At 57.0% G+C, this 10,770-nt stretch overlaps 1 protein-coding gene across 1 annotated transcript in view; it reads left to right on the plus strand.

The window, feature by feature from the left end:
* Sh3pxd2b (SH3 and PX domains 2B) overlaps positions 1–7,288 on the plus strand; it is a 76,198-nt gene extending 68,910 nt beyond the window's left edge. The window contains exon 13 of the mRNA XM_076856340.2: positions 1,283–7,288. Coding sequence (XP_076712455.2) covers positions 1,283–2,809 — 1,527 coding nt within the window. The 3' untranslated portion in view covers positions 2,810–7,288. The remainder of the gene's footprint in view (positions 1–1,282) is intronic.
* The last annotated feature ends 3,482 nt before the right edge of the window (positions 7,289–10,770 follow it).

The raw sequence follows: 10,770 nt of genomic DNA on the forward strand, positions 1-10,770 counted from the left end.
CTGTCACGTTCTGCCAGGGAGAGCAGCGTGTTCGTCCGCTGGGGTTTCTGGACATAGCGCCACAGGCAGGCGGGCCACACAGCAGTGGTTTGCTTCTCACAGTTCTAGAGGCTGAAGTCCAGGATCGAGGTGGCCAGCAGGTCTGGCTTCTCCTGAGGCCTCCCCGCTGGGCTCTGGATGGCTCGCTGTGTCCTTGTATGGTGGGCCCCCAGTCTCTGTTTCCGAATCCCCTCCCTCTTATGAAGACATCAGTCACGTTGGACTTGGGCCTCCCATTGTCACTTAGTTACCTCCTTAAAGTCCCTGCCCAAGTACAGTGGCGTTCGGACACACTGGGTAGGTTAAGGCTTCAGCGTGTGGATTTTGCAGCACAGTTGAGCCATAGTCTCTGGGCTGTGCACCTTCACCCATGTGAATCCAGCCATCTGACCCTGCACCAAAAAGAACCAAGAAACCCACGATCTTTCAGGCTGTGGGTGATTCCAGTTACCGCTGCAGTCAGTAGGTGTGTGGGTGCCAAGGAGGCTGGACAGGGAGGAGCCTGCCAACTCCATCAGCCTCGGCACCCTGGGTATAGCGTGAGGGTGTCCTTGAGCCACTGGGTGACTACTTCATCCAGTGTTCAACCAAGGAAGCGGGATCAGGGTAACTTGGGCTCTGTGTGACACGTCCCTGCAGGCTGGCAGCGTCCCACCTCCCAGACGGCAGGAGAGTTGATGCCCTTTTGGGGAGATGCTGGTGGCCACAGATCAATGCCCCACCCCCAAGGGACCCTTCTGAACACTGTCTGCAGGACCTTCAGGTGGTCCTTGGTGGCTCACGCCCCAGTTGACCTCCCCTCTCCCCTGCTGCACTTCCCTACTGGAAGGCCCTAGGCTTCCCTCTCAGATTAACTACCTGCACTCAAGTCCAGGTCTCAGTGACTGTTTTTGGAGGAATCCAAAATTGTATAAGAACCCGCCAGGTGCAGTAGCACATGAGTATAACCCCAGTTACTGGGGAGGCTGAGACAGGAGGACGGCTGGAGCCCAGAGTCCCAAGCTGGGCTGGGCAACAAGGTGAGACCCTGTCTCAAAAACACACACACAAATCATATTGGATGAGAACCTGCCCTCTGTAAGATGCACTAAGGCAGGGGAATGGCTCCATAGGCCTTTAGGAGAACCTGCAGTGTTCAAAGGCACAGCTGCAGCGCTGGGTGGCATGTGGGTTCTTCCAGACCATTCTGATCTGCCTGCCCTCATGCCACACTACCACCGTGCTAACCTCTGTCCCCTTACAGGTGATCGAGAAGAATCTGAGCGGCTGGTGGTACATTCAGATCGAAGACAAGGAAGGGTGGGCCCCAGCAACCTTCATCGACAAGTACAAGAAGACCAGCAATGCCTCGAGACCCAACTTCCTGGCTCCCCTGCCCCACGAGGTGGCCCAGCTCCGGCTGGGGGACGCAGCGGCAGTGGAGAACAACGTGGGCAGCGAAGCCGTGGGCCCCTCCCGGCCCCTGCCTGACACCCCGCACGGTGCCCTCGACTCTGGGGTGTCCTGGTGCAAAGACTGGAAGGGTGGGAAGGAGGCCCTGAGGAAGGCATCCGCAGACGCGTCCTCGTCGGCAGGCTACGAGGAGATCTCAGACCCCGGCGTAGAGGAGAAGCCCAGCCTCCCTCCGCGGAAGGAGTCCATGATCAAGTCGGAGGGGGAGCTGCTGGAGAGGGAGCGGCAGAGGCTGGAGCAGCTCCGCGGCTCCTCGCCGAAGCCTCCTGGCATGATCCTGCCAATGATTCCGGCCAAGCACTCCCCGGCCCGGGACGGCAGGAAGCCAGAGCCCAAACCTGAGAAAAGCAAGTTGTTCCAACTGAAGAATGACATGGGGCTGGAGTGCGGCCACAAGGTCTTGGCCAAGGAAGTGAGGAAGCCCAACCTCCGGCCCGTCTCCAAGTCCAAGGCTGAGCCCGAGGAGAAGCCAGAAGCCGTCCCCCAGAATCCATTCCTGAAGTCCAAACCTCAGGTCAGGCCCAAACCAGCTCCTTGCCCCAAGACAGAGCCACCACAGGGCGGAGACCAAGTGGATATCTGCAACCTTAGGAGTAAGCTCAGGCCCGCCAAGTCCCAGGAGAAATCCTCACTGGACGGGGACAGCGCCCTGGCTGCTGGGGGCCAAGACATGGCCTTCAGCCGAAGCTTCCTTCCAGGTGGGGAGGGACCTGGCCGTGCCCAGGATAGGCCTGGCAGACAGGACGGACTCAGCCCAAAGGAGCTGTCCTGCAGAGCCCCCCTGCGGCCAGCCAAGACCACCGATCCTGGGCCCAAGAATGTGCCCGTCCCTGTCCAAGAGGCGACCCAGCAGAGACCTGTGGTCCCACCCCGGAGACCACCGCCCCCCAAGAAAGGCTCCTCCTCATCTTCCTCCAGACCCCTCCCGGAGATCAGAGGGCCACAGCAGGAAGCCAGCGAAAGCAGGGCAGCTGCTGCCCCCGGCCGTGCCCTCCTCGTGCCCCCAAAGGCCAAACCTTTCCTCTCCAACTCCTCTGGGGGCAAAGGCGGGCTGGGGCTGCGGGCAGCCGGCAAAGCAGAGGACCACAGAGAGAGGGCAGCTGCGGCCTCCTTGCCCGACATCGACAGCCTGAAGGACTCTTTGTACGTGGCCGTGGCCAACTTTGAAGGAGACGAAGACACGGGCAGCTTCCAGGAAGGGACGGTGTTCGAAGTCCGGGAGAAGAGCAGCAGTGGCTGGTGGCTGTGCCAGGCCGTCAGCGGGGCCCCTTCCTGGGAGGGCTGGATCCCCTCTAACTACCTCAGGAAGAAGCCCTAGCGCCCTCCTGCCGGAGGCCCACTGCTGCCCACGTCCTCCCCACGTATTTAATGGCCTCTTAATTTATCCGACTCCACAATTCAGCTCCTCCCCTGGGAGGCTGGAGAGTGAGCGGCTGACCCGGAGCCGGGTCTCCCCCTGTGGTGGCACCCCAAAGGTGCACGCCACAGCCCCCGCTCCATGGGGGTCCTCGCCAGCACCCTGCCTTAACAGACCTCCTTCTCTTGACCAGTGGCGGTGACCCTCCCAAGCCTCCAGGATCAGCTCCTGTCACCAGGAGGAGTTCCACGCTGGCTCCCCCATTGCCTGGACAGGCACAGGACGGGGCAGCCTGCCCGGTCCACCATGACTTGCTCTGATTCTCCATGTTTCTAGAAGCCCAGGCGCTTTGCTCACTGTCTCCCAAATGCCTGGTGCCAGGAAGAGTGGTGACCGGTGGGCATCAGCTCCGTTGCCAGTCCCCAGGAAAGTGGCCTCTTCCCCGAGCCCCAGGCCCTCCAGCTTCTGAGGCTCCAGCAGATGCCGCTCCCCCAGGAGGGGCCTGGAGGTCCACCAGCCACCCTGCTCCCGTCTTCTGCCTTGGACCTGAGCAGTGCCACAGGCTGGCCCTGGCCCCAGCACGCTTCACTTCCTGCTGCAGGCTCTGCGCCACCTGGGGCTCTTCAATGAGAACTCCTGTCCCCTGCTTGGGACATTTCATGTTTGTCTTCCTAGGACCAGAGGCTCGAGTTTGTCTGAGTAAGGGTCCATTCACAAGCCACAACGCCCCTTGTGAGCACCGCCCCCCCCCAGTAGCCAACAGGTGCCAGATATGAGGTGGCATTTAGCACTCATGGTTTAGTGCTCACAGAGACCTCCGTCACCAGGCCCATTCATAGATGAGGAAACTCAATTCAGCCAAGGACGCGCTAGCCAGGAAGAGAGGAAAGAGGATTTCTGACCAGGCTGCCCGAGTTCCCCCACAGGGAAAGGCAAACCAGTCAGATGGAAGGGGCCGCCAGGAGAGGTGGCCCCGTGGCTTCCTTGTGGTGTGAGCAGGAGACGCCTGCTCCCCCACCTGATCTCCCTCTCAGGCCCCTGCAGCATATATAGCAGGCTACCCGGAGGCTGAGCAGCTGCTGCCCCAGCCTGGGGGGACTGTGGGGTCCTGGTTGGCTGGCACAGACCCTATTGCCTGCTCCTGTGCTGGTGCCCCTGGGGGGATGAGGCCGATGGAACAGAGGGAGTTGAGGTGGCCTCTCCCCTGCCAGCCACGAGGGAAGCTGGAAGCTCACAGGCCAGCAGCCGGGTCCCTGCAGAATGAAGCATGGTGATTAGGAGCCCAAGAAGGAGGCAGGCGCCCAGGGCCAGGCAGAGGCCGCCCGTCCCTCCCTGTCCCTCCCTGCCGTGGCTTCCTGCTCTCTCTGGCACATGGAGGAGATCTCCCTGTGTGTACACCCCAGGAGAACCAGGGCAGCCTTCTACCGATTTGACTGAAGAAGCACTATTCTGCAGAAGTAGAATCGGGACCCAGGCTTTCCAGCTCCCATCCCAGAGATCTCTTCTGTATGCCGGCTGCTGGTGTGTGACGAGAGCCCTAGAACCCAGCCCACTGCCCTGCCCTGCCCCAGAGACCTCCGGTGCACAGCGTTCACCTGCTGCCACGTCCCAGTGTCCCTCTGCTAGAGGGAATGCTTGCATCTGCCTGCCGTGCCAAAGATCTGTGCAGAGAGCCTTCTTCTGCACCCCAGCCCCAGGCCGCACCTGGGCTCTGGCCACTTCCACAGGCGTCCCACTCAGTCCACGGTGGCATGCCAGCCCTGCGTCCTTGGCTCAGCCTGAGCTCTCTCTTGCAGGGCTTGATTTGTGCCCCGACCTGGAGAAAGGCGGCAGTGCGGGGAAAGGGAGGTGGGAGAGGGCCACCCCTATGTGAGGCCCTCCGCGTGGGAGGCCCAGCATGGTGTTTTCCTGCGGTTTGGACCCTGTTGATCACCCTGTTTGTGGAGCTGCTTTACGGGGTCTGACTACCTTTCCAAAGACACAGCTGACTGGTTTTCTTTCTGATTCGCCTCTGGTTTCAGTGACATTTTCAGGCATTTTGTAAGCACCTACTGCGTCTCAGACGCTGGGTAGACCAGGGTACGCGGGCTCCAACACGGGCTGTGAAGAGCTCCACGCCTTGTCCACTGAAGGAGTATCAGTGGCCTCACGTCCCTCTCCCCCCGGGGTCAGCCAGTGGGACCAGACCTGCTCTGCCCTCCTGTGGGTAGGACGTTTTCCTGCAAGTCAAAGAACTTGCCTTTTAGACTATTCTAGCTCTGACGGGAGCTGTGGCTGTGGAAGCCCCTTCCTCCATGGTGGCTGTTCTTTACTGGGGTCACCTCTGTGGCCTGAGGACTCCTGTGTCTGCTCACTGCTGCAGTGGTGGACATGCCCCCAGGCAACTAAGCTGCCTGGGTCTCTATGGCAGAGACCCTCCTCGCTGTTCTTGCTTGGGGACTTAGGTTTACGGTATCCAGGATGATGCTCACTAGTCTGGAAGCAACTGACGAAGCTTATGCAGAATTCTCTGGAGTCTTGGCCGGGAAAACATCTGGGGCCATCAACGACACCGTGCCACATACCAACAGGTCACCTCACCGGCTCTTCACCATGTCCCCTCCTTTATTCTCGAGACAATCCTGCGAGGGGAACAGGAGCCACTCGGTGCACAGCGATGCGTGGAGGGTGGAGTCCCGTGCCCCACCTCATCCAATCAGTGCCTCACTGGGACTCAGGTGGGGGGCTTGCTCTTCCTAGTGCACTGGGCTCCCAGGGGGCCAGTCTCTGAAGTTAGCTGTCACCACCCCTTGGTCAAACATTTCAATAGGTCACAAGAGAAGTGCCAGCCAAGGGTGGGCACTGGTGGGTTTTTGCCTACTCACTTCCGCTCACTGCCTTGTGCCGGCCACTTTATCTTACAAGCTGGGGCAGGTGTGCAGCTTGTCCTAGTGCCACCAAGTCTGAAAAATCTGAATTTGAGAACCACCATTTGATAAAACAGGATTTTGCTCCAATTCTCTGCTGAGAATCAGTCTTCACCATTTGGTGACATTGGCCTTTGTCCCAGGCTGAGACTTGGGGAGAGCTGAGCTCCAGCTCGAACCACTTTTCATGCCCCCACCCTCCTAGGAAACTGCTAGAGCCACACCAGGCTTTCAGGGGTCATTTGAGCCTCTGTCACAAGGTGCTGCATAGAGTACATTTCTAGGGCAAAGTTCTTTAGCCTTAAAGTGTTTCTGAGCCCCCAGGGGTTTCAGTGCCAGGTGGAAAGTGGAGGAATGAATAGATGTGCCACACTGAAGGACAGGCGCCAAACTGCCCAGGACTGGGGACCGAGAATTGGACAGTACTTATTATTAAATACTTATTACTAAGTGTAGTACTTATTACTAAGTGTCCATCCCTGAGTGGGCTACAGAGGAAACCACTCCTGCCCTCAAATAGTTGGCAGCTGACATGGTTAAGAAGAGGGCTGGGCGTGGCGCGGTGTGGAGTGCCTGCCTGGCATGTGCATCCCATCCCCAGCACTGCATCAGCAACCCCACAGCCTGACTGCCCTCCTTCCATTGTGCCCACCTCTTAATGGGCACCTTGCAGCCTAGCCATGGGTGACCTCTTTGTCCCATCCTCTCAGGGCTCTTGTGTGCACTGCAGACAGCCGTCCATACCTTAGACCAAAGATTCCCCAGCGGCAGGGGGACCTGGCCCAGGTGAGCAGGAGATGGATTTGCAAGGAGGCCTGAGGGTGAGGGTGCTCTGCTTCCCCTGGTAGGAACTGCTCCCACCTGGAGCAGGGTCCCCTGCCGAGCTGCAGAGGTCCAGCCAGGCTCCACCCCATCATCTGCCCACGGATCACCCTCTGAGTGTCCTTCTACAGTGGCCTTCCCCTGCTGCATGGCCATCCTGCTCTGGTGCTAGCCTGTAAGGCCTCCAGCCCCCCGTGGCTCAACATTCCGCCTTCCTGATTCTGTGTCTCCTGCGAAGGAAGCCTTCTTGGCCCCAGAGAGGGGGCTCAGCCTCTTTGGTCCTTGGAAGGACCAGATCGTGCCATAGCCGGTGGCCTTTGCTTTCAATCTCCCATATTGAAAAAGAAGGCCCCGGGGCTAACATAGCAGTAGCAATTCTAATGCAATGGAGGGTTCCAGTCCACCCCAGCGTGCCTGGCTGTGCCTTGTGCCCAGTAACTAGTAGCACCCCCACTGAGACAGGACCTTGAACTACAAGCCACCCCTTCTGCTCCAGGAAGCCTCAGGTCACTGGGCCACTTCTCATCCCTCCAGGAGCAGTGGGCTCTGGGCAGCATTGCCGCAGCTGGTGTCTGCTCGTGGGATGATGCTGGGGATCCCTGGGTACCTCGACACGGCCCATACCCTTGTGGAAAAGTGACAGGTTCCTTCTGACACAAAAGCAAACACTGAGTGTCTGATGTGAGGGGCACCTAGCTGTAGCATGCAGAGACTGTCACCTGACCAGTAGGCTTGTTCTTTGGTTTTTGTTTTTAATAAATAAAAAGTGCTTGACTGGTTTCAAGCCTCGCTGTGAGAATGACGTGTCTGGGTTTTATTGGGTGAAGGGCACACAGCTTCCCGCCCCTGGCATCTTGTCCTGTGCAGGCTGCGCTGGGGTGTTGTCCAGACTTGAGGTGCCTCCTTTCTGGGCCCTAGGGCGCCTTCTTTTAGCTACAGTGTCCACAAACCCGGGGAAAGTGTCCTTTTATTTGCTGGCTCTCAGCTGTTCCCAGCTCTGCCTAAAGACGACAGCTTCCCTGTGGAGGAGTCTTGACCGCTCTCTGGCCTTGCCTGCCGCTGAGCAATGCCACGTGCCATGGGAGATGGAGAGTGTAACCAGATCCCAGCCTCGGGGACTGCTTGAGGAAGCCACCTGCTCCCAAGCAATAGAGGGTACAGGCTGATGTGGGTTATTTTATTTTATTTTTTACAAGGGTGCTTAACCACTGAGTCACAACCCCAGATATTTGTATGTATGTATTTGTTTATTATTTATTTATTTTGAGACAGGGCCTTGCCCAGTTTCTGAGGCTGGCTTTCAACTCGCGATCCTCTTGCATCGGCCTCCCAAGACCCATCAGGATTACAGGCAGGCGTAGTAGCTGATGTGTATGATTTTGCAATGGCAAAGTCAACCCCAAAGGTGGAACTCCCCAGTCACAGGTGAATCTTTGAACAAAATGACAGTACCACCCATCTTCTAAGGAAAAGAGGAAAACCAGCAGAGACCCCGGATGGTGGACTTCAAAAAGGGTTCACAGCTGGGCACAGTGGTGCACGCCTGTAATCCCAGCAGCTGGGAGGCTGAGGCAGGAGGATCGAAAGTTCAAAGCCAGCCTCAGCAACTTAGCAAGGCCCTAAGCAACTCAGTGAGGCCCTGTCTCTAAATAAAATATAAAAAGGGCTGGGGATGTTGCTCAGTGGTTAAGCACCCCTGGGTTCAATCCCCTGTACCAAAAAAATGGGGCGGGGGGCTTCACATACAACAACAGAGACACCTTAGAGAGGAATAATGGCCATTAAAATGCTGATCTCTGTTCCCCTAAGGAGGAGGGAAGCGTGTGGCCCAGCCCCTGGGAGCAAGCTGAGATCAGACTGAGCACAGAACAGGACAGCCAGAGCCGTGGACTGCTGGGGTGGCTGGGGGGCCACCTGCCCTTGAGCAAGGGGGTGGAAACTGTGGGGGGAGGGTTCCCCTTCCCCTCCAGGGGCTGCGAGCCCTACCCCCAGCCTTCCTTCAGGTGGCGCCTGGGACAGACACACACCATGCCCAGGCCTGCTGTTCCAGAAAAGCCAGGGCCACTTGACCCAGCCGTCCTCCCTCGCACCTGCCAGTCCCCCTTGCCAAGGGCCTCGGGTGTCTCTGGGCCCAGGATCTAGGCCACGGGACCCTCTTCTTACAGCGCAGCCTCTTTCATGCCCATACCTTCCCTCCCAGTGTGGCTCTTCCGCCTCTCGTAACCCAGGCTGCCCGGTCAGTGGCCCAAGAGTCCATGGCCATCACCATCTACCATGGAGCTTGTCAAAGCAGATTCCCCGGCTTAGCCCCCCAAAAGTCAGGATCAGCAGGAATCGGCATCCCCGAGGAGCAGGTTCTGGAGAAGGGCTCCACTCCTTGAGAGGACGAGCCACGGAGCAGCCCCGACCTGGTGTGACCCGGTGTGTGATGAAGACGGTCACCATCAGCACCGCCACTGTTGTCTGGGCCTTCACCGTGTTCTGGGCCTGTGAGGCACGGAGCGAGCACTGACCTCGTCTCAAGCTTCCTGGGCAGGGTCGCCATGCGAGAGGCTCGGACCCCAGCGGGCAGTGCTGAGAGGAGGTGGGCCACGCCTCTCACGCCCACAAGCAGGGGCCTGTACTGGGCCCCAGATCCACATAACCCATCTGTGGGGTCTCTGATCCTAGAGCCACCTCCCTGCACTGAGTCCCTCCAGACTGTTGACCAAAGCACACCTCTGATTACAACCTAATTATTCCCTGGGCTTAAAAACCTTATTTAAAAAAAAAAAAAAAAACTTCCCAACCCTAACTATAATTAAAGAAAAAGATTTAAATTTGTTGAGCACATGATGTTAGTAGGATACCTTAAGATGATCTCTTATAAACATCACCACACTTCTTCCAATTGGGCATTATCATAACCATTTTAGGAATGAGGAAATTGGTATATTGAGAGATTAAGCAATTCACCCACAGTCACAGCTACTAAGAGGAAGAAAGTGGAACTATAAATCCAAAGGCCATTACCTTGACAGTTCCCAGATCCATAATCTTTCCACTCAGCATTTCCCAAAGTGTGTCCAGAACAAACGCCAATTAGTGTTCTGAAATAATCATTCCATGGACACATTAGATGAGAAATGCTGTATTAAATAAGGTTCAACAGTGTCTTCATGGCAGATCTTATGTAAACATAAGCAGCCTCATGTAATTTAACGCAGTGTGAATGTTACTCTTTACAGTGATTTATATTTACACGTTAGCTTTGCCGTCACTGTAACAAAGTACCTGAGAAAAACAACTTAAAAGAGGAAACACTTACTTTGGCTCATAATTGCAGAGATTTCAGTCCGTGGCCATTTGGTTCTGTTCTTTCTGGGCCTGTACTGAGACAGGATATCATGGCCAGAAGGGTGTAAGGGAAGCTACTCACCTCACAGTAGCTGGGTAGAAGAGGGTGGTGGCCAGAGACAAGAAAGAGTCCCAAAGGCACACCCCCAAGGACCTTCCACTCTGTCTCCTACAGCGTCTACTACTTCCTAATAGCCCACAGCCAGGAATCCGTCCATGGATTAATCTGCTGATGCAGTCGGAGCCTTTATGATCCGTCCCTTCCTAGGAGCCCCACCTCTGAACATTGCCACGTGGGGGACCAAGCCTTCAACACATGAGCCTTGGGGGAACATTCCAGATGGAAACTCTAACTGGGTTTATTTATATTGGCTTTCTCAAATGTCCTTGGCCCCCAAATCATTCACAGAGCCTTTCACGGGAGCAAGACTGTGAGCAAGACATCCTGTCGTAAACCCTGGGAAGTATCCAGGTTCACACTTGAGTCTGCCCTGAGTTCAGTCTGAACCCCAACCCCCGCCTGGCCTGATGCTTCACCCCAGTCCCTGCTCTCACGCCCCTCACTGCCCACGAGCTCCAGTGTCACCATTAGCACTTCAGGGAGTGCTGGTGGACAGGGCTTCTTGGGCTGCTGGTCTACCCTGGAGCCGCCCCTGGACTTTCCCACAGTGAGGCTGCCCCATGCGGGGGACTCTGGGACACTGCTGCCAGGAAGGGAGTTTTTCTTCCTCCCACACAGTTTTCCTTAAGGGACCTGTAAATTAGAGACAGTGTGCAGTGCTCCAAGCTAATGAATCATCTAGTGATCCAGAAGGTCCTCCAACGACTATGTCCTCTGACCCCCCCGGTGGGGCTTCC

Source organism: Callospermophilus lateralis, chromosome 5 (genome assembly GCF_048772815.1).
Source record: "Callospermophilus lateralis isolate mCalLat2 chromosome 5, mCalLat2.hap1, whole genome shotgun sequence".
Classification (NCBI taxonomy): domain Eukaryota; kingdom Metazoa; phylum Chordata; class Mammalia; order Rodentia; family Sciuridae; genus Callospermophilus; species Callospermophilus lateralis.